At 45.3% G+C, this 22,116-nt stretch overlaps 1 protein-coding gene across 3 annotated transcripts in view; it reads left to right on the plus strand.

Moving 5' to 3' along the window:
- The window catches only part of LOC139535558 (E3 ubiquitin-protein ligase PDZRN3-B-like), a 124,805-nt gene extending 105,666 nt beyond the window's left edge, over positions 1 to 19,139 (plus strand). For all 3 annotated transcript variants that reach the window (XM_071335073.1, XM_071335076.1, XM_071335074.1), the window contains 7 exons: positions 12,568 to 12,821; positions 13,695 to 13,782; positions 15,433 to 15,531; positions 15,783 to 15,845; positions 15,935 to 16,036; positions 16,188 to 16,304; positions 16,600 to 19,139. In XM_071335073.1, coding sequence (XP_071191174.1) covers positions 12,568 to 12,821; positions 13,695 to 13,782; positions 15,433 to 15,531; positions 15,783 to 15,845; positions 15,935 to 16,036; positions 16,188 to 16,304; positions 16,600 to 18,132 — 2,256 coding nt within the window. In that variant the 3' untranslated portion in view covers positions 18,133 to 19,139. The remainder of the gene's footprint in view (positions 1 to 12,567; positions 12,822 to 13,694; positions 13,783 to 15,432; positions 15,532 to 15,782; positions 15,846 to 15,934; positions 16,037 to 16,187; positions 16,305 to 16,599) is intronic.
- Positions 19,140 to 22,116: the final 2,977 nt, after the last annotated feature.

The raw sequence follows: 22,116 nt of genomic DNA on the forward strand, positions 1-22,116 counted from the left end.
ACTATTTAGTACGCTGGTATGGGTATTCGGATATGGCCAGTATCACAGAAATCCCACTGTGGTGTACTTGTACAGTAGCTGGCTGCTTTTTGAGTGTTATTGTGAAGCATTATTCTTCATTTAGTCTGGAATGACATGGGTTGGTCTCTGGCCCCATTCTACCAGGCAGATGGAAATACAACACTGAAGGTTATACCAATGACACAAAGATTATTACATTTGCCACAAACGTCCGTCAGATTCCTGAAATAGAACGACATCATCATTTGGACCCATATGGATATGGGAGTCAGATGTTACTGTGTGGGAGGACGGGCGGACAGACAGGTGGGACGGTTCCTTTTATGAGGACATGATATTTCCTCTATCATGTGTGATCCTGTATGTTGACAGAAACACCCAGAGAGATCAGGTGTACATGCTATTTTCGGATATAAACTCAGCAAAAAAAGAAACGTCCTCTCACTGTCAACTGCGTTTGTTTTCAGCAAACTTAACATGTGTAAATGTTTGTATGAACATAACAAGTTTCAACAACTGCAACATAAACTGAACAAGTTCCACAGGCATGTGACTTATAGAAATGGACTAATGTGCCCCTGAACAAAGGGGGGGTCGAAATCAAAAATTACAGTCAGTATCTGGTGTGGCCACCAGCTGCATTAAGTACTGCAGTGCATCTCCTCCTCATGGACTGCACCAGATTTGCCAGTTCTGCACCAGATTTGCCAGTTCTTGCTGTGAGATGTTACCCCACTCTTCCACCAAGGCACCTGCAAGTTCCCAGACATTTCTGGGGGGAAAGGCCCTAGCCCTCACCCTCCGATCCAACAGGTCCCAGACGTGGTCAATGGGATTAAGATCCGGGCTCTTCGCTGTCCATGGCAGAACACTGACATTCCTGTCTTGCAGGAAATCACGCACAGAACAAGCAGTATGGCTGGTGGCATTGTCATGCTGGAGGGTCATGTCAGGATGAGTCTGCAGGCAGGGTACCACATGAGGGAGGAGGATGTCTTCTCTGTAACGCACAGCGTTGAGATTGTTGTCATTGCAGGCAATCTCAGACCGATGATGCTGTGACACACCGCCCCAGACCATGACGGACCCTACACCTTCAAATCGATCCCGCTCCAGAGTACAGGCCTCGGTGTAACGCTCATTCCTTCGACGATAAACGTGACTAAGCCACCTTTTTTCGCTCAGAGATCTATATTGTCTTGTTTAAAACAATAACCCACAGTACAGTCGTTACCAAAGGTTTTGAGAATGACACAAATATTAATTTTCACAAAGTCTGCTGCCTCAGTTTGTATGATGGCAATTTGCATATACTCCAGACTGTTATGAAGAGTGATCAGATGAATTGCAATTAATTGCAAAGTCCCTCTTTGGCATGCAACTGAACTGAATCCCCCCAAAACATTTCCACTGCATTTCAGCCCTGCCACAAAAGGACCAGCTCACATCATGTCAGTGATTCTCTCGTTAACACAGGTGTGAGTGTTGACAAGGACAAGGCTGTAGATCACTCTGTCATGCTGATTGAGTTCGAATAATAGACTGTAAGCTTCAAAAGGAGGGTGGTGCTTGGAATCACGTGCCATCATCATTGCTTTGCACAAAAAGGGGCTTTACAGGCAAGGATATTGCTGCCAGTAAGATTGCACCTAAATCAACCATTTATCAGATCATCAAGAACTTCAAGGAGAGTGGTTCAATTGTTGTGAAGAAGGCTTCAGGGCGCCCAAGAAAGTCCAGCAAGCGCCAGGACCGTCTCTTAAAGTTGATTCAGCTGCGGGATCGGGGCACCACCAGTACAGAGCTTGCTCAGAAATGGCAGCAGGCAGGTGTGAGTGCATCTGCACGCACAGTGAGGCGAAGACTTTTGGAGGATGGCCTTGTGTCAAGAAGGGCAGCAAAGAAGCCACTTCTCTCCAGGAAAAACATCAGGGACAGACTGATATTTTGCAAAAGGTACAGGGATTGGACTGCTGAGGACTGGGGTAAAGTCATTTTCTCTGATGAATCCCCTTTCCGATTGTTTGGGGCATCCGGAAAAAAGCTTGTCCATAGAAGACACGGTGAGTGCTACCAGTCCTGTGTCATGCCAACAGTAAAGCATCCTGAGACCATTCATGTGTGGGGTTGCTTCTCAACCAAGGGAGTGGGCTCACTCACAATTTTGCCTAAGAATAAAGAATGGTACCAACACATCCTCCGAGAACAACTTCTCCCAACCATCCAGGAACAGTTTGGTGACGAACAATGCCTTTTCCAGAATGATGGAGCATCTTGCCATAAGGCAAAAGTGATAACTAAGTGGCTCGGGGAACAAAACATCAATATTTTGGGTCCATGGCTAGGAAACTCCCCAGACCTTAATCCCATTGAGAACTTGTAGTCAATCCTAAAGAGGCAGGTGGACAAACAAAAACCCGCAAATTCTGACAAACGCCAAGCATTGATTATTCAAGAATGGGCTGCCATCAGTCAGGATGTGGCCCAGAAGTTAATTGACAGCATGCCAGGGCGGATTGCAGAGGTCTTGAAAAAGAAGGGTCAACGCTGCAAATATTTTTCTTTGCATCAACTTCATGTAATTGTCAATAAAAGCCTTTGACACTTATGAAATGCCTGTAGTTATACTTCAGTATTCCATAGTAACATCTGACAAAAATATCTAAAGACACTGAAGCAAACTTTGTGGAAATGAATATTTGTGTCATTCTCAAAACGTTTGGCCATGACTGTAGACCTATAGACTATTCAGACTCATGATAATGTATTTGGTAGCTTCACCTCTTGCTATCAGGGAAATGTTCTAGTGTACTTTGATTTGCATTCATTTATCCAAACGAAACCCATTCCTGTGCTATGTGTGGATGGTTACTATTCATTTACAGTTACACAGCTCCTTCATTGGGGCCTTACGCACGAAGCCAGAGACCGGTCATGTATTTGATACTGATAGGACATGATTAAGAGAGAACCAAACAAGTCATCTGTGTGCATGTAGGCCTACCATGTGAATGCACCAATCTGTCCCCTGTGTCTGTCTGCAATATACCATCATGAATAAGCCATCTGAACCGACAGAGAAAAGGGTTTTAAGTGGCGGGGGACATTTTAATGCAGATGATGGAGGCTCATTATGATGTGGCGGCAGAAAGGGCCCTCCCTGAGCTGCTATTCCCGGGAGCCCATCACTGTCCCATGCTACATTTAATGTGGTGACCAGGGTGTGTTTTACTGTGACTTGTGGGGCCACCTGAGACCCAGAGCTATGATCCCTGTGTGGAGATGAGGAGCTGAGAATGCTCCGGGCAGCTCCTGTAGCCCTGCTGCGATCCCTGCAGGAGTCCGCTTGGTGCCACCAGTCACTGTCACTTAAACGTCTATTTTGATTGGCTGTGTTTGTAACGTGTGTCTGTCTGTACTACAGTATGTGTGCTTGATTGTGGATGGGGGGAGCTTTCTGAGATGATTGAGAGAGGAAGCCATAGGTTACACACACAGCAGCTGTTTCTCTGGCTCTACATATTAGTGAGACTACTATATCTGTGATGGTGCCGTCCTGAGTAAATGATGGTAGCGCTAACAGACATGGAGCTGCTGCCTGCTGGAATAAAATAGGATCTGCTGTCAGTCCTCACAGAGGGTGTGTGGAGAAATGAGCTTGTGTGCTGCTGCGCTGTCTGTCTGGCTGCAGCTCTGGGACTGGGTGATTGTGGGCCAGCGGAGTGAGATAAGAGCGCTATAATGAAGGGTGACATAGCCCTGGGTCTCAGCCCCACTGCCGGTGATACCCCACCGGATCGAGCCCTTGCTCCCCTTTTGTCTCCATCCCCTGCCCTCACTGTGGAGAACCAGATAGAGGCAACCGTGAAGATAACGCGCAGACTCTACCTCACGTTCAGATGTTCTATCAAGTTTCAAGTTTTTATTAGTCGTATGTACGGGATACGCATGGTAAACATCATCCAACTAAATGCTTTCTTGCGGGTTCCTTCTCGACAATGCAACAACAATAAGAAATAAGAAAACATATGAATATAAAGTAAATGGCAGTAGAATAGAATAATACATTTTGGCATAAGTATAATACAGGAAGGCACAATTTATAGTACAACATTTTCCCTCAGAACAGCCTCAATTGGTCTGGGCATGGACCCTACAAGGTGTCGAAAGCGTTCCACAGGGATGTTGGCCCATGTTAACTCCAATGCCTCCCACAGTTGTGTCAAGTTGGCTGGATGTCCTTTGGGTGGTGGACCATTCTTGATACACACGGGACACTGTTGAGTGTGAAAAAAAACAGCAGCGTTGCAATTCTTGACACAAACCGGTGCGACTTCCATTCCCCGTTCAAAGGCACTTCAATCTTTTGTCTTGTCCATTAACCCTCTGAATGGTACACATACACAATCCATGTCTCAAAGCTTAAAAATGATCTCCAGTGATTTGAAGTGGATTTAACAAGTGACATCAATAAGGGATTGACCTGGATTCACCTTGGTCAGTCTATGCCATGGAACGAGCAGATGTTCTTAATGTTTAGGAGTGGTGCCAGTGTGCCTGGCATGATGGCCTTGATGTGGGCCATGACCAACCTCTCGAAGCACTCCTACACTCTAAGGTGAGCGTGACAGGGCGAGTCATTTGGGCATGTCACCTTGTTTTTCTTGGTGACTTGGACGATGGTGGTATCCTTAAAGCAGGTGGGGTACTACAGCCTGGGACAGGTTGAGCACACCGCCAGCTGGTCAGCACACACTCTGAGGACGCATGACAAGGGATGCCATCTGGAGTTTTCCTCACGTCCGCCTCGGAGAGCGAAATCACCTGGTTGTATGGAGCAGCGAGAGTCTTCGTGGATGGCTCGGTATTGTCTACATCGAAGCGAGCATAGAATGTGTTGAGCTCGTCTGGGAGGGGCTCTCAGCATTGTACGGATATCTCCGTTCATCCAGGGTTTTGGGTTGTCCAGATTGTTATTGTGGCTACATCATCAACACATTTCCTAATGAAGCCTGTGACTGACGATGTACACTACCGTTCAAAAGTTTGCGGTCGCTTAAAAAGCAAAAGAAAGAAAAGCAATTTTTTTGTCCATTAAAATAATATCAAATTGATCAGAAATACTGTGTAGACATTGTTAATGTTGTAAATGACTATTGTACCTGGAAACGGCAGATGTTTTTTAATGGAATATTTACATAGGCGTACAGAGGCCCATTATCAGCAACCATCACTCCGGTGTTCCAATGGCAACAGTGAAGAGGCGACTCCGGGATGCTGGCCTTCTAGGCAGAGTTCTCTGTCCAGTGTATGTGTTCTTTTGCCCATCTTAATCTTTTCTTTTTATTGGCCAGTCTGAGATATGGCTTTTTCTTTGCAACTCTGCCTAGAAGGCTGGTGGTGTTTTGCGGGTACTATTTAATGAAGCTGCCAGTTGAGGACTTGTGAGGCGTCTGTTTCTAGACACTAATGTACTTGTCCTCTTGCTCAGTTGTGCACCGGGGCCTCACACTCCTCTTTCTTTTCTGGTTAGGGCCAGTTTGCGCTGTTCTGTGAAGGGAGTAGTACACAGCGTTGTACGAGACCTTCAGTTTCTTGGCAATTTCTCTCATGGAATAGCCTTCCTTTCTCAGAACAAGAATAGACTGATGAGTTTCAGAAGAGAGGTCTTTGTTTCTGGCCATTTTGAGCCTGTAATCGAACCCACAAATGCTGATGCTCCAGATACTCAACTAGTCTAAAGATGGCCAGTTTTATTGCTTCTTTAATCAGAACAACAGTTTTCAGCTGTGCTAACATAATTGCAAAAGGGTTTTCTAATGATCAGTTATCCTTTTAAAATGATCAACTTGGATTAGCTAACACAACGTGCCATTGGAACACAGGAGTGATGGTTGCTAATAATGGGCCTCTGTACGCCTATGTAGATATTCCATTAAAAAATCAGCCGTTTCCAGCTACAATAGTCATTTACAACATTAACAATGTCTACACTGTATTTCTGATCAATTTGATGTTATTTTAATGGACAAAAAATTAGCTTTTCTTTAAAAAACAAGGACATTTCTAAGTGACCCTAAACTTTTGACCAGTAGTGAATATATTCCCCAGTGTTGGTGAATGAATCTTTGAACATATTCCAACCAGTATTCTCTTAACAATCCTGACCACTGTAAGTGAATGCCAGACAGCACAGCCTGGTTCATAGCAGTTCTCAGTCATCTTCTCAGTTAAATACTATTGTTCAAATTGCAAGTGAAATGTGCCCCAACCCGAGCACTCCGTTCTTTCACCTCTGGTCTTTTGGACCCCCCACTCATCCCAGTCAAAGCTCTTCACTTCCCTGGCAGCCAAATGGTGGAATAAGCTTCCCCATAAACGTCAGGACAGCTGAGCCCCCCCCCCCCCCCCAAAAAAAACCCACTAACACTCCCACTTGTCTTTTTCTACTAGCACTGACTACTTTATTAAGGAAAAATGTACTTTCTAAGACTGTGAAATGTGGCTGTCTCACCTAGCTAGAGTTTCTTAAGATAAATGCACTAACTAAGTCGCTCTGGATAAGAGTGTCTGCTAAATGACAAAGGTCAAATGTAAATATAATGCTGGTTCCATTAGTGTGAGAAACTAGGAAAGCCCTTTTTCTTGATTAGCACCTGACGCTGAGCTCATTAAGACAGAGGAAGGCAGCAGAATGCCTAAAGGAAGTGATTCTGAGTATTTTACTGATCTACTGTGGATAACAGAATGTCCCATGCTTAAATCAGATTAGGAGAAAGTAACAGTAGTGTCTTTTTCAGCCCGCCGTGCTTATTAGCGGCATTAGTTTCTCGCTATTTGTTCTGTAATCCTCCGTAAGCCTGCCTGCTGCAGTAAATAAAGACTGCTGTGTTTTTAACTGTCGGAGTGTGGTAAGACTTTCCCCACAGTCAGTCAAAATAATTAAACACACACAAACCGCGCACACTCTGAGAGAGACCATTACCAAGCTCTTCAATTTGTACTGCTTTTTTGTTGAAAATGGTTCAAAGTTAAATAAAAGAGGTATTAACTGTGGTTGACCCACACTGGGAACACTCCCGCTTCCACTCAAGCAGCTATAGGCCCCCTGAAACTAAGCTCTCAAGCCTCCATTCACTCTCTCTATCACGTCAGCCCTGCTCTCTCTCTGTTCAGAAAAATGCAGACTTTGAAGAATTTGCTTAAGAAGTGTATCGGACCATAAAGAGAGACTTTAGAGAGTGAGCGAAGCAATCGCCACTCATGGTCCCTTATGAACCCTTATGAACCCTTATGAACAAGTGTCTATAGACTGAGGTTCCCAGGGCTTTCCTGCCTTCCCACTGTTGAAAGGCAACTTCTTTTGCCTGGCAGTTTCCACTCCATTCACCTCACTGTCTGCTTCATCATCAAAATGACAAGAAACCGTCTGTCTTTAATGATGTACTCTTCTTTAAAAAAGGAGTCGTTGGAGTTTGAACAACTATAAGCTTATTCAGATTGACAAAAGTTGGAAGAGAGGCATTGGGACAAAATGCACATAACATGTACATAAACTTTTCAATTTACATTAGCAATTGAATGTTCCGTGCCGAGAGAGGGTACAGGTGACATTCTTGCTTCGCAGGTCAAATGTACCGTAAATATCACACTATCCACTAGCCAGTAAGCATGCAAACTATTCAACTAGCTATGCGAGAAACTTTCCATGCATCTACCATATTACAATCTTGATTAATGCAACAAAACCATATTACACTCTTGAATAATGCAACAATTCACAAGCAGGTGCAGACATTTAAATGGTTTATTTTCTCTTCCATACACTCATTAATTTAGCTGCAAGACATTAACAGCCAAAGTTGTACAGCTGCTAGCTAGCAAGCTAATGTTAGCTAACAACATTTGCTTCCTCAGGTAACGTCATCATAGAGAAAATGAAGGCTTACCCCCTCATATGAATGTAAATGTACAGTAACGTTATCATACAGTGTTGTTCATATTATACATAACTACAGGAAACTGCCAAAATACAGGAAAATACACAACGTCTCTTAATAGGGTGTTGGGCCACCACGAGCCACCAGAACAGCTTCAAGCATTTGGGCATTTTTATACCTTACCCCTAAAGCATGATGGGATGTGAATTGCTTCATTAACTTGGGAACCACACCTGTGTGGAAACAACCTGCTTTCAATATACTTTGTGTTCCTCATTTACTCAAGTGTTTCCTTTATTTTGGCAGTTACCTATAGATAGCAAGCTAAACACAATGTCTGCATCCTCCTCACAGCTAACTGACTAACTTCAGCCAACGATAGCGGAACCATTTCTAGATTGCTTAGAACAAACCATGCTTCATTTCATCAATATCATGCAAATCATTACATGAAAAAAAATGTAGCGTTCCTGCTTGGTTTTGCATTGAAAACAATTATTGTGTTCTGATATTCCCTTAAAGTTGCAGCTTCAATTTCAGAGTAACCGGCTTTACTGCAATTTCAGGTAAAAACTCAATTAAACAAGTCTAATATAAGAAATATGCCTATACATTTCCGCTGTTTCAAAAACAATGCTCTGCTATTACGTTTTTTTTCTGTAGAAGTGTTGTGCTTAACAAGACTTCTTTTTACACTGCCCTGCTTGGAGGATGGCAACTGTCGGGCGAGTGTCATGCAGGACCTCCGGAGGTAGATGTCGACACGTGACAAGTTCGCAAGTTTACATTCCGGTAAAAGGTCTAGCCGAGGGGAATTTTCTCAATCTCTAGGCAATCTCTCGTAGTGAGGAGAGGCCCTATAGCATAGACAAATGTAACATGTTGCATTGTATGACTTGGCTCAAATGTGTAGGCCTTTGAAGATACATAGAAAACAATACACCTCCAAATTGGCACTGTTGATGTTTTTTTCCACATGACTTGAGTTCTCTTGAGGCAGCCCCCAGCTACAGCCTTGTGCCAGAATGAAAGTGACTGTTCTCGCAAACAGACAGATAAGCCTATTTGGCAGCAGGTCAGCAATCAGGGAGAGGCTGATACACACACACACACCTACCTGCTGCCTTCATGCCAAAGTCTTAATCTGGACTGATTTGCATTCTAGCGGTGTGTGGCGATGGAGGGAGGTTGAGTGAGGATAAGGGAAGTCTGGGCTTTCCATTTGTGTTCCTCATTACCTCCAGGACGTGACACATAACATGTCTGAGGTCCAACATTAAAAGATATAGCTCATTTTATGACCAATGTTAAAATGCAGAACATTTTGTCTTCTATATAGCATACCAAGTCCTACTTCTTCCAAAACTCATATAGAGTCTGAGCCAGCGATCTGATGTGATGTCTTAATGGAAGGAAAGGCATGACAAAGTAAATCCATCTGTCTGGACAGTCACAAATACACCAGGCATCTGATTCAGACCTCATTACTATTCCAGAGCTGAGCTCGCTGCCCTCTTGTCAGTAAATTGGATTTACGAGACCTTTCACTGAGGGAGGGCTGTATGAAAGGTTTACATAGTCATTTCTACATGTCACTCACTGCTGCTTTCTAGAGCTTGGCATAATGCTTATGCAAACGTTACAGCTAATAACATTTTAGAAGTATGTTGATTTTAACTGATAAAAAGTCTTGAACTGCTGTTCATTACTGTTTGACAGTATTCAGTGATTCAATTTCAACAACCGATTGTGAATGCTTAGGCTCTGTGAAGATAAAGGGTTATAACGGCACATGGTTGTGCTTGGACAGCGATATAGCGAGCTGTGCATATTGTGTTTGTGAATACTACGTGTCTTACTTAGTGCACTGGGCAGTGCCATGTCAGAGGTGAGTGTGGTGGTGAATGAGGGCCGTGGGACCCCCTTCCTGCCTTGGAGGGGACTCCCCATTGAGGGCGCTGAGGCGGAATTCTCTGGGCTCTCCGGGAGGGGCCTGGCATTGTCTCCGGGTCGCTGCCTTCAAGGAGCAGTGGGATTCCAGGGCAACCAGGCCTGTCTATGAGAGGGATGGACACACAAACAAGATTGTTCCTCACAGCTGATCTGAACAAACACTGCTAACCCAGAGAAATGGACAAAGAGAGACAGAAAAGGGGAGAGCGGAACTTAATTTTTACCTTCTTTGTGTGTAGTCTGTGTTCAAAGCCTCCTTCTCAACACTCGTCCTCACATTACTTTTTTAAAGTTTTTATTTCAATTTCGTAATGATTCGGCACATTTCTTCTCATTCCATTTCCTCTCAATTATTCAGTACAAATTGTAAATGGAAGCTCTTACTTTTGGCCAAGTTGTGATGTGGAAGTTGAACCCATTTGAGATGATCCAATTATCCTGCAGGCTGGGATTAGCATTAATCCTCTCTGGTTATTAGTGAGCACATAACCTCTTCAAAGTTGAAGTGCACAATGTCCCCTCATCCTCCCTCCACACACTCAGTGCTCTGTGGTAATGTCTTAGAATGGAGCGCATTCTAAGACATTACAATAGAGCACTTGGCAATTTACCACAAACATTTGGCAAGTTCTCTCAAATACTTGGGAGGGGTGGATATTATAGTGGGCATTAGATAGCACAACCAGACTGGAACCAGAATCCAGGGCGGCACACATGCCATAATTTAGTCACCTTGACATTGCTGCTGTCCCTGTTCTACAGTATCCCAGTTAAGCTGTGAATTAGAATGAGACAAAATATGGCCGGAGGAAACAGTATCAACCAATTACACACTTTAATCCTGTGTTTGTGTGTGTGTGTGAGAGAGACACAGAAAGGTTTCAAACAATGAATAACATGTCTAATGACCTCCAGAGGTATAAACCTAGACATCCAGCTCCATCACTTTATAGTCTTTATAAATTGAGCCAGGGTTTTATCAGTCTTCTCAGGGAGCTCACAGTGTGCACTCTTGGCCCTGGCCTGGCTGCCGTGTGTGTGGAGAAGCAGGCAGGGGGAGAGGAGAGCGTGGCCAGCCTCTGAAATGAGAAGAGCCCCCGGGCTCAGATCCTATCAAAGCTCTCACACGTCCAGGAATCACAAACGAACAAATTCCAAATGCTGCGCCGATGGAGGGCGGAACTGGCGGAGGCTCTGGGAGAGACCTGATAAGCCGGGAGTAGAGGCAGGCAGTCTGCTGACCCAGGGTGCCGCCTTCTCCTGCGGTGCTGTCTTCTTGGCATCGTAATGACTTTCCTGCTTAGTTTTTTGGGCTATGATTTTAGCTCTGGGGAACATGCACAGCACGCTACACAGTTCTGCTGGGGTTTTCTTTGTCATGTTTTGTCACGTAAAAACACCATGGATAGCTACACGTTTTAATGAAATTATATTTAGTGTCCTATAGTATTTTGACTTGTGTATGAGCAAAACAATGCATGTGTAACAAACTGTAAATCTCTCATGAGATCCAATGACACATCCTCTTCATTATACGGATTGATAAGGAGAGGTGATTGGCTTTAGTGGCTCATCCCAACTTCATTAGCCTCTTCTGTGTGACACTGCAGCCCGGCCCACTTGCCAAATTAATCTCCCCTGGTTAACAAACTGCAGCAGCCTGCATAGCAGCTAATCTCTGAGGGGAGGGTAGATTCTTCACTTCCCAGAAATGACTTAGCTAAATAAGGGCTCCTCGACGCAGACTGTCTAACGACCTTGATTAATTAAAGAGGGCCTCAGTCTTAATTAAAGTCCTATTCTGCTTCGTCGGGTTGTGACCCTGTAAAACAGACTGAGGCAGTAGAAAGTTATCACACACCACTGTCAGGCTGGAAGACTCTCCGCCTGGTTTTGTGGAAATCCACAGTCACACTCATCCAGTGATCTGAGGGTTTAATCATCTATGCTATGATGGTATCAGGGCTCGTGTAGCATGAGGGAGTGATATCCATCTACTTACAATAAACCCCAGCCTGTTAAGGAGAGAGAGAGAGAGAGATAAACTGCGTCATTTAAATCGGTTTCATCACGCCATGTACTGTTTGTGTTCACGTTGTTACAACAGTGTGTACAAGAAAACTGTCATATAGCCACTATTCTCAGAAACTAAAGAGACTTTTCAAAGTCAAATCCAGATGCTTTTTATTTGTATTTAACCTGTATTTAACTAGGCAAGTCAGTTAAGAACAAGTTCTTATTTACAATGACGGCTTACACCGGCCAAACCCGGACGACGCTGGGCCAATTGTGTGCCGCCCTACGGGACTCCCAATCACGGCCGGTTGTGATACAGCCTGGAATCGAACCATGTTGTCTGTAGTGACGCCTCAAGCATTGAGATGCAGTGCCTTAGACCGCTGCGTCACTCGGGAGCCCTGATGCTGTTCTTCTATAGTTGAAGGGATACTTGGGGATTTTGGCAATGAGGCCCTTTATCTACTTCCTGTGAGTCCGATGAACTCATGGATACCATCTTTATGTCTCTGTGTCCAGTACGAAGGAAGGGAGAGGTAGTTTCACGAGCCAATACTAACTAGCGTTAGCACAATGGCTGGAAGTCTATAGGTATAATCCCAAAGTAACCATATTCTGTCTCTGTCTGTGTGTGTAGGTGAATGGGAAGGACCTGTCCAAGGCCACCCATGACCAGGCAGTGGAGGCCTTCCGCACAGCCAAGGAGCCCATCATGGTCCAGGTGCTTCGCCGGGCCCCCCGCCCCAAACCCTCCAGCCCTGCCTCAGACACCCAGGTGGTGGACATCAGCACCCAAACAGACATCACCTTCCAACACATCATGGCCCTCACCAAGCTGCCTGCCGCCGCCCCCACCGTGGCTGTGTTGGACCAATATCTCATGCCTGAGGAGTGAGTTACAGTACACTTTCTATCGGATGGGTTGGAGTTAAGGGGAAGGACGGGGTTAAAAGACTAGATCCTTCTGTTTCTTATTTCCTTTCCCTCATGGTCACTGATTGGTTAAGGACTTGATAGGCAAAACTAGTTTGTTGAAAACTTACTCAGTCCTTTGACCATGTCACTGGTCAGTATAGAAAGGGCTCAAGTAAAGAGAGTATTTTGATACAGATTTTTGTAAAATGTCACTTTGCCAGTTCATTACAATGGAACCTGGTGTGATTTCACACGAACAAATTGGTATTCATGCCTTCTAACTGAAGTTAGATGTGAATGTTACACCTGTTACTAAGCGAGATGTCAAGTCCTGGGGCACACGGCCAAATGAAGATGGCCTTGTTAATTTGTGTTTGCATATTAAATGACTTCCTGTCTGTCGTCCGCTAGCTGTGTCTATGTGTGGCCAGGAGCTCACAGTCTGGGTACTCAAACACATTATTGTCAGGAGCAGTTTAATAGGTCAATCGTGTTTAAAAATATATATATATATTTCAGAGTCAAATTAAAAACATGGCATTTCCATTTCTGATTAACCTCAGGCCAAAAACAATTCTTAACTTGATTTAAAACGTAGACTTTCACAAAAGAATGTGGGCACTTGTTTTCCATTCTCAAGTAATTCACAATTTACTGAAAGTTCTGGTTGCGTGAGATGTCACTTGATAAGATTTACGTTAGGGACATTGGGATAATTTCATTTCAATCCAGTGACACACTTAACACTGACGTACTGTCAGGTATTGTGATTGTATTTCTGTGTAATAACAGATTAATCATGACAAGGCCTGTAGGAACTATCTTTATTGTGTTGAATTGCGTTCATAGGCATTCCCCCGGGCACGAGTACTTTGACCCCAATGATTTCCTGGAGGGCATGCAGCAGGAGATGGAGCGAGAGGAGCTGGAATATGAGGTAAAATACAGACGACTCCCTCTTGTCTTCTCCCTCCCCCCATCTCCCCCTTATCCTCCTCTACCCATCCCCCCTCTCTCCTTCACCTACTCTCACGCTCTACCTCTCTCTTCTTCTCCCACTCTCTCGACCTCACCGCCTTTCTCCCCTTCTCAATGAAGAGAAACATTCAGACATGCGACGCCGTATTCCTCTGGCCGTCCCATCACTGAGCCACTGTGTCTCCGTCCCAATAGCTCAGTTAGTCACCACAAGGCCCATTCTCCCAATATATCACCGTTATCGATGAGCTGAGCCCACTCTACCCCCGTAACGACACTGAGTATGTAGGCCAGACGGAAATCGAGTGGCTTGTTTGCTCCATAGTACCCAGGAGCAGATGCTAAATGGTGACATCATTACTTATTTTGTGACAACGCCTAATGCGTCTTTGCTTTAGAGGGGGGCGCTCCAAGAGGCTTATGCACTGAGGATAATTAGATGGCACCGATAATAGGAACCAGAGTGATGGATCTGATGATGCACATTAACAATGGCGTGATGGGGCCCTGATGAGGAAGGATGTAGCCGGGAGATAAAGACTCCAAGGTCTCAGGGTGCTCCCCCCTCTTTCCCTCCTCCCCTCCCAACTACTGCAGTGCATTAATAACCAATCGCCAAACATGAAGCCAGGGAGTTCAAGCTGTCCGAGCCAAAAGCGCAGACTCCCTGCCCTGACCTTGTCCTAGACCCAAGGTGGATCTGATGAAGCCCTCTAGCTCAGAGCCACGCATCTTAATACTGTGGACAATGACAAAGGAGCCAGTGGCCTCCCTGTGATGATCTCAGCTCACCACCACCATCCCACTGATGTTCTTCCGTTCATCCTTTGAAGGGGTCCTGTCTCAGTCCTCCCTGCCCCAGTGTTCATAGACACTTACACTGGAATGCTTGTGTTAAAACATTTGCATAATGATTTTATGCAACATTTAGACGGCTTATGATGTAGGTCCACAATAAAATCCTGAATTAGTCTGACTATCAATTCAGACGAAGGGTTGGGGGCTTTTTAAAGGGGTATTGCACTGTAACGACATGGTAAAGCGAAAGTCACTGTAGTCGATTACATGTGCCGTCTCGTGAAAATTAGGTCTCATGTTGTGTACACTTTACTCTTTGTTTACGTGTTTATGAAAATCCCTCCTTTTTTTTAACCCTGTCTGAAACCCCAGAGTGTTCTGCGTGTTCTGTTTTGGAGATTTCAGTAGTCAGCTGCTGTGGTAGAGAACAGTTGCGTTGGGGGGGTTAACCGTCTCTCCACCCCTGGCCCGAGGTATACTATCAGGGTCGGTATCTTACAGATTACACATGTTGACTAGTAACAAACGGGACACTGCTTAGCTGCAAGCCAGTGGATCATCCCTCATCCTGTCACTGTCCCCTAGAAAAGTTACAGGGCATAGGCTGCACGCAATTAAAGGAGTCATTATTACGATTGATGTGTGTGTGTGTGTGTGTGTGTGTGTGTGTGTGTGTGTGTGGACCTAGGTTGAACTCAATATACTGCTGGGTGTGTCTTTAAGAAAACAACAGCAACCATGGAACTCCACTCCACACATTGTGAGAGAGTACATCTGTGATGTTTAATTTGCTGTTTTTGCCTTGTTGCAGGAAGTGGATTTGTACAGAGCCAACATCCAGGACAAGCTTGGGTTGACCGTCTGCTACAGGACTGATGATGAGGACGAGACTGGGATCTACGTCAGTGAGGTATGTGGCACACCTTCAACAACGGCCAGATGTTGTTGTTAGGGTGTAAAGAGGGGGATAATGGATGCCTAGAACTCATCATCTTATGGTAACAGACGGCACACCTCTGAATTAGGAATATCAAAACCTGCGGATAAGAATTGCATTTACTTCTATGCAGAGATGTTTTTCCCGCTTTCTTTTTGCTGTGTCTTTCGTCTCCGACCAAAGGTCTGCTTGAAATGAAAAATCCTCTCCTGTTCTCTCTTTAGATTGACCCAAACAGCATCGCTGCAAAGGATGGCAGGATCAGAGAGGGAGATAGAATTATCCAGGTAAGGATACAGAACACTCACAATGCTTCCAATGAATGCATTACCGGTTCCGAGCCCGTCTCTAATTCCATTCCTTCTGCTCGCTGCAGATCAACGGGATTGAGATCCAGAACCGGGAGGATGCTGTGGCTCTGTTGACCAGTGAGGAGAATCAGAATGTGTGTCTACTGGTGGCCAGACCAGAGATCCAGGTAAACTCACCACCCACCTCCTAGAATCCTTTATAGTACTAGGCATGCATAGACTGTGTATAGTTGTCTGTTTCCTAAGTTGTACTGTAGCCTTAATTGGCAGCGACTGAAGTCATCCTCCCTCTTCCTCTCTCCTACCCCCGTGTCCCAGCTGGATGAGGGCTGGATGGATGATGACAGGAATGACTTCCTGGATGACCTCCACATGGACATGCTGGAGCAGCAGCACCACCAGGCCATGCAGTTCACCGCCAGCATGCTGCAGCAGGTAGTGTACAGCAGCCGGCATAGAGCCACTCAGAACTGTAGACACATGCATACACACAGCATGAGTCAACAATCAATCACAGAGTCACATATGCTCACCTGCATGTTACTGACAGTGAGCCAATTCCCAAACAGAGTAGAATATTCTCAGTTGCCATAATGGCCCATTGTACTCTACATCTCTACATCCCGTAGTACTGAAGCGGGTAGGTTCACATACTGTAGCCAAGTACAGAGAAAACACATCTAATAATGTTAGGTGATTCAATTATTCATCCTATTGTCTGGTGTTGCAGAAGAAGCGTGAGGAGGATGGTGGAACGACTGACACAGCCACTCTGTTGTCCAACCACCACGAGAAAGACAGCGGGGTGGGCCGCACCGACGAGAGCACGCGCAACGACGAGAGCTCTGAGCAAGAAAACCTGGGGGATGACCAGACCGCGGCCTCCAACACGCTGGGCAGCTGCAGCCGCAGGAAGCTGGCCTACAGCCAGGACACCCTGGGAAGCGTTGACCTGCCCTTCAGTGGTGAGTCCTTCATCTCTGCAGATTACGACCACGCTGACTTCCTGGGTATCCCCGCCGACGAGTGTGAGCGCTTCCGAGAGCTCCTGGAGCTGAAGTGCCAGGTGAGGAGCGCGGGGGGCTCCCAGGAGCTGTACTGCCAGAGTGCAGGGGCTGGAGGGGCCGAAGAGGGGGTGGACAAGGAGCTGGAGCTGCTGAACGAGGAGCTGCGCAGCATTGAGCTGGAGTGCCTCAACATCGTCCGTGCCCACAAGATGCAGCAGCTGAGGGAGCAGTACCGCGAGTCCTGGATGCTGCACAACAGCGGCTTCCACAACTACAACACCAGCATTGACGCGCGCCGCCATGAGCTCTCCGACATCACAGAGCTGCCGGAGAAGTCAGACAAGGACAGCTCCAGCGCCTACAACACCGGTGAGAGCTGCCGCAGCACCCCCCTCACCCTAGAGCTGTCCCCAGACAACTCCCTCCGCAGGGGGGCAGAGAACCAGGGCGAGTCTGGGGCCTCCAGTAGCGCAGGGCCCAACAGCAGGATCCTCAAGCCTCTGCTGTCTCCTGTCCAGGAGGCCGGTGGCCCCAGCAGAATCAGGCCCTCCTCCTCTAAGGAGTCTGAGTGTGGCCCGCAGGCGGAGGGGAAGGAGCGTAAGCTGGGAGAGTCTACTCACAAGCTGGCCCAGCCCCGCTCCCTGTACAAACACGCCCACATCCCGGCCCATGCCCAGCACTACCAAAGCTACATGCAGCTGATCCAGCAGAAGTCTGCCGTGGAGTACGCCCAGAGCCAAATGAGCCTGGTCAGTCTGGTCAGCCGCGGTGACCCCGTGAACCCCGGAGACATGCTGGATCCCAAGATGGAGTGGAAGGTGAAGATCCGCAGCGACGGCACGCGCTACATCACCAAGAGGCCCGTCAGGGACAAGCTGCTGAAGGAGCGCGCCCTGCGTATCCACGAGGAGCGCAGCGGCATGACCACGGACGACGATGCCATCAGCGAGCTGAAGATGGGGCGGTACTGGAGCAAGGGGGAGAGGAAGCAGCACGCGGTGCGCGCCAAGGAGCAGAGGCAGCGGCGCGAGTTCATGAAGCAGAGCCGCGCTGACTGCCTGAAGGAACAGGCCAGCCTGGACGACGACAAGAAGGAGCCCAACATCATCGAACTGAGCCACAAAAAGATGATGAAAAAGAGGAACAAGAAAATCTTTGACAATTGGATGACTATCCAGGAACTTTTGACCCACGGTGCTAAGTCGCCTGACGGCACACGAGTGTACAACTCCCTCCTGTCCGTCACCACAGTGTAGTAGGCAGACAGTACAGGCCTGCGGTGTAATGTGCTGTAAATAATAGGACACTACGGATTGGGGTACAGTTTCCTGCCTCGTTCAATGTGGCAACATTTTGTTAATATGAAACAGGAAAAGCCTTTTCCTTTTCTAAATTAACTTTTGACCCCTGCAGGCGGTTGGGAGGTGTTCCACGGATCGACATTGAAGATGATTGACATGATAAGGATGATTATGAGACTGTTTTCAAATGCTTTCTACCTTTGTGCTTGCTCTTGGGGCAGAAGGTAGCCTAGTGGTTAAGAGCGTTGGGCCAGTAACCTAAAGGTTGCTGGTTCGAATCCCAGAGCCAACTAGGTGAAAAGTCTGCCGACGTGCCCTTGAGCAAGACACTTAACCCTAATTTCTCCTGTAAGTCGCTCTGGATAAGAGTGTCTGCTCAACTGTAAACTCTTTTGAATAATATTGATAGTGTTTCACAACAATATTTTGGCTTTGGAAGGTTTTGAAAGTGTGTAAAGACTGTGCCATAAGTAAACAGCAGCCAACATTTACATATTATTTTGGTTTTATTTCATTTTTAATAAGTATCTCTGATCAGTATTTTACTGTTATTCATACCTTTTGCTTATTGAAAGAAATATTTAGCTTGAAGGTCAACACATAATCCTGAGAGGACTTTTGTAAATGTAACTAAACCTCCTTGTTCTTTGTAAACAAAACACTTCAGTTATTGACGATGTGAAAGGGTGCTGTTTTTCAAAAGTTATACATCCAGTGTGTATCGTCTGTTACATATTCCACCTTCAACAAGTGATGCCGTGTATGTATCAGGATAGAGCAGATCATTTGTTGAAATCAGAATCTTTCCGTGTTATTTTTTTTTTCAAGCACATTGTAGTCGCCTTACCTTTGTAAGCCTCCAAATAACACAGCTTAACAAATCCTTAATTAGGTAGCCAATTTGATGTCTTGTAAAATGAGAGAAATAATAAATTATTGTTTTATATTGATGAGCTTTAAAATGCTGGTGTGGGATTCTTTATTAGCAAGAGGTTTTTGATAGTCCTACTGAGTCAGTGTAGGTAGGATGCAGGTGAGTGAAGGAGAGCACAACTTGTATACAGCATACACATAATGTTTTGAAGATGCCTTAGTAAAGGACCAGTGTGATATGGGAAATATTAACCCACATTCAAAATTCAGGAATTCAATACAAAATTAGCTAGCAAACGTACAATAGCCTGACAATTCATGGCTTGTTTTTTCAGCTACTGACTGTGTAATCTCAGCTGAGGTCCAAAAGAATTCCTAACTCACACATAATCATGGAAAGAGGCGCGCCATTCATTTGAACAGAGGAAGGATATTGAGTATGTGCTCTGGGGATCTCTTTTCACTGAGTCTCAATACACCCAGTAAATCATGTAGGTCTCTCACACTTTTATCAGTTTGCATGGCCTACTTTTGCCGTACTCTCTTTGTAGAATAATGAGTGAGAAGTGTAAGGAACTTTAAGGACTGCATGTTTGGCTCCCGCTTTCATCCTCGTCTTCAGTTTAAATACAGCTAAACTATTGGCCAAAAGGCAATGTTGTCCTCCCACTGCACCGCAGTTATGCCCCTAGTCTAACAACACCCTATGACTAATAATAGGCATGATGTGGATTGAATCTTCTGTCGGGGATGCCCTGCCCTTCTCCACAGACTGCTGAGCAGATTCAAAGGAACACAAAGGCTGGATGTTCATTTTGTCTCAGTGGAAGAGATGCGTTTTGAAATGAAAGAATTGCAGTGCTTATGTGCTTAGGGTGATGCTACTACATTTAGTCCCTTCTTGAAATGTCATTAACCATTATTGGCAAGAGGATTTGTCCATGTCGTTGAATCACCCCTGTCTAAGGGGCCGTAAAGTCAGTGGAATCATGGCTGAGTGGTGTCCACACTTGACTGACCACTCCACCCAGGGGCCACTGACTCACCCCCCCCCCCCCTCACAGAAAGAGCCTAACTGTCAGACAAGAAAACAAGAAAACAGGACAGAGGCTTATCAAACTTGATCAATGCGTGGATGATATACAACTTTACACGGATTTGTCCAAGATGATTTGGTGTGTAAGATACTCCTGACCATCACAGCACAGTGATAGAATATTTGTTCAGTATCTATGTTGGTACAGACCCTGAAGTCCAGCCTGTAGACACTGATCTGACTCTGTTCTTGTCATTCCATGTTGCCATGAGCCTTATTGTCACACTGCCTTGGATGTTTGTGAGTGCGGCACACAGTGGTGTCTGTGTCCCAGACTGCATCACTTCAGGGGGATGATTATGGTAATAAGAGTAGCTAAGGGAGTGGGCTCAGGCACTTCCTCTACGTCTGCTGGTGTGTAATTGATTGCTCCTTCTTAAGCCTCAGCGAGCCCAAGGTCTATGATTTATGTCTGGGTACAAGGCTGTGTACGTACTCTTTTAATGGGAGGTAACGATATGGCACGCAAGGCAAACAAAAAGCTCTCCCGATCAATTCTGGACCGTCCCCACCTTGATGGAGAGAGATTAGGCCGTCACACCAAGTGTCTCTCCTGTGTTTAGTATTATTTATTTATTTATTTATTTATTACATCTTTGAATAAATTCAAGTGGTCCGTTCTTAATTGGCTGGCTGTCCTCCGTTTGGGCTGGAGAGTGGTTCTTATTGGTTTAAATGGCAGCGCAGAGAAAGGCTGACATTCCAGTGTAATACCAGTGTAACTGATAAGGCTGGCGCTCTATTGCCTAGCTGGATGGTGTTGCTGCTGAGGCTGCTGCTGTTTACATTCTTCAGGCTGAGAAGAACACGTCTTACTAGTGACCGGCGACTGGACCAGAGGAATACATACTGGAGTGTGTGGTGGCCTTTTCAGTCTGACTTTATACTTACAGGTGGATATAAGACTATGAATAATGTCTGGCAATAATGCTATGGATATTTTCATTCCTTCCCAGGTGGGCATTTGACTGGGTGAGACCTCAATATGTAAAAGGACGGCTATTAAATGATGTGTGTGTTTTGTTATGTGGTTTTCTATTGAGTAGTAAAAACTCGACTTATCTTAACAGTCTAAACAATAGTGAATTGGAAAATCTTAAAATATAGATGTAATTGGTCAATTCCAATTTAATTATAATGTTCATGGTAGGTAGGAGCTGTTTTTTCCACCATCTTTATCGTAGTTGAGTTCTGTTGCTGAAACAGTGTGACCTAGACGATTTGCATATTTTGCAGTTGGTGATGGCCTTCGGGGTTAGCACAGGGATTGGTAGCTTATGGTAAAGAAATTACCATGGAATTTTCTGGAAACAGCTCTTGTGGACATTCCTGCAGTCAGCATGCCAATTTCACACTCCCTCAACTTGTGCCGTTGTGTGACAAAACCACATATTTTAAAGTGGCCTTTTATTGTCACCAGCACAAGGTGCACCTGTGTAATGATCCTGCTGTTTAATCAGCTACTTTGATATGTCACACCTGCCAGGTGGATGGATTATCTTGGCAAAGGAGAAATGCTCACCAATAAGGATATAATCAAATTTGTGCACAAAATTTGAGAGAAATAAGCTTTTTGTGTGTATGGAAAATTGAGGGGATTTTTTATTTCTGCTCATGAAACATGGGACCAATACTTTACATGTTGTGTTTAGATTTTTGTTCAGTGGAGAAACATAGGTAGTGAAGAATCTTTAGCAGTATTGCCATTTCAATTTCTTTGACATTATATATTTATTATCGATGAACATTCAGCTGGACTATTTTGATCTTGAGTTAATCACGTGTTACTAAACAGTGAAAACAATCCCTGTTATTAGTGGAATTGTCTGCCTGTCAGTGGTGTTGACAGGTAAGGATTTACAATGCCTTCAAGAGCCCTTTCATTTACCCTGGCTACAGTATATGATATCAAATCCTGAGTAATATTCGAGAAGTCTTGTGCACACTGAAGAGTACAAGTCAGTAGGGAG

This window comes from Salvelinus alpinus, chromosome 12 (assembly GCF_045679555.1).
Source record: "Salvelinus alpinus chromosome 12, SLU_Salpinus.1, whole genome shotgun sequence".
Classification (NCBI taxonomy): Eukaryota; Metazoa; Chordata; class Actinopteri; order Salmoniformes; family Salmonidae; genus Salvelinus; species Salvelinus alpinus.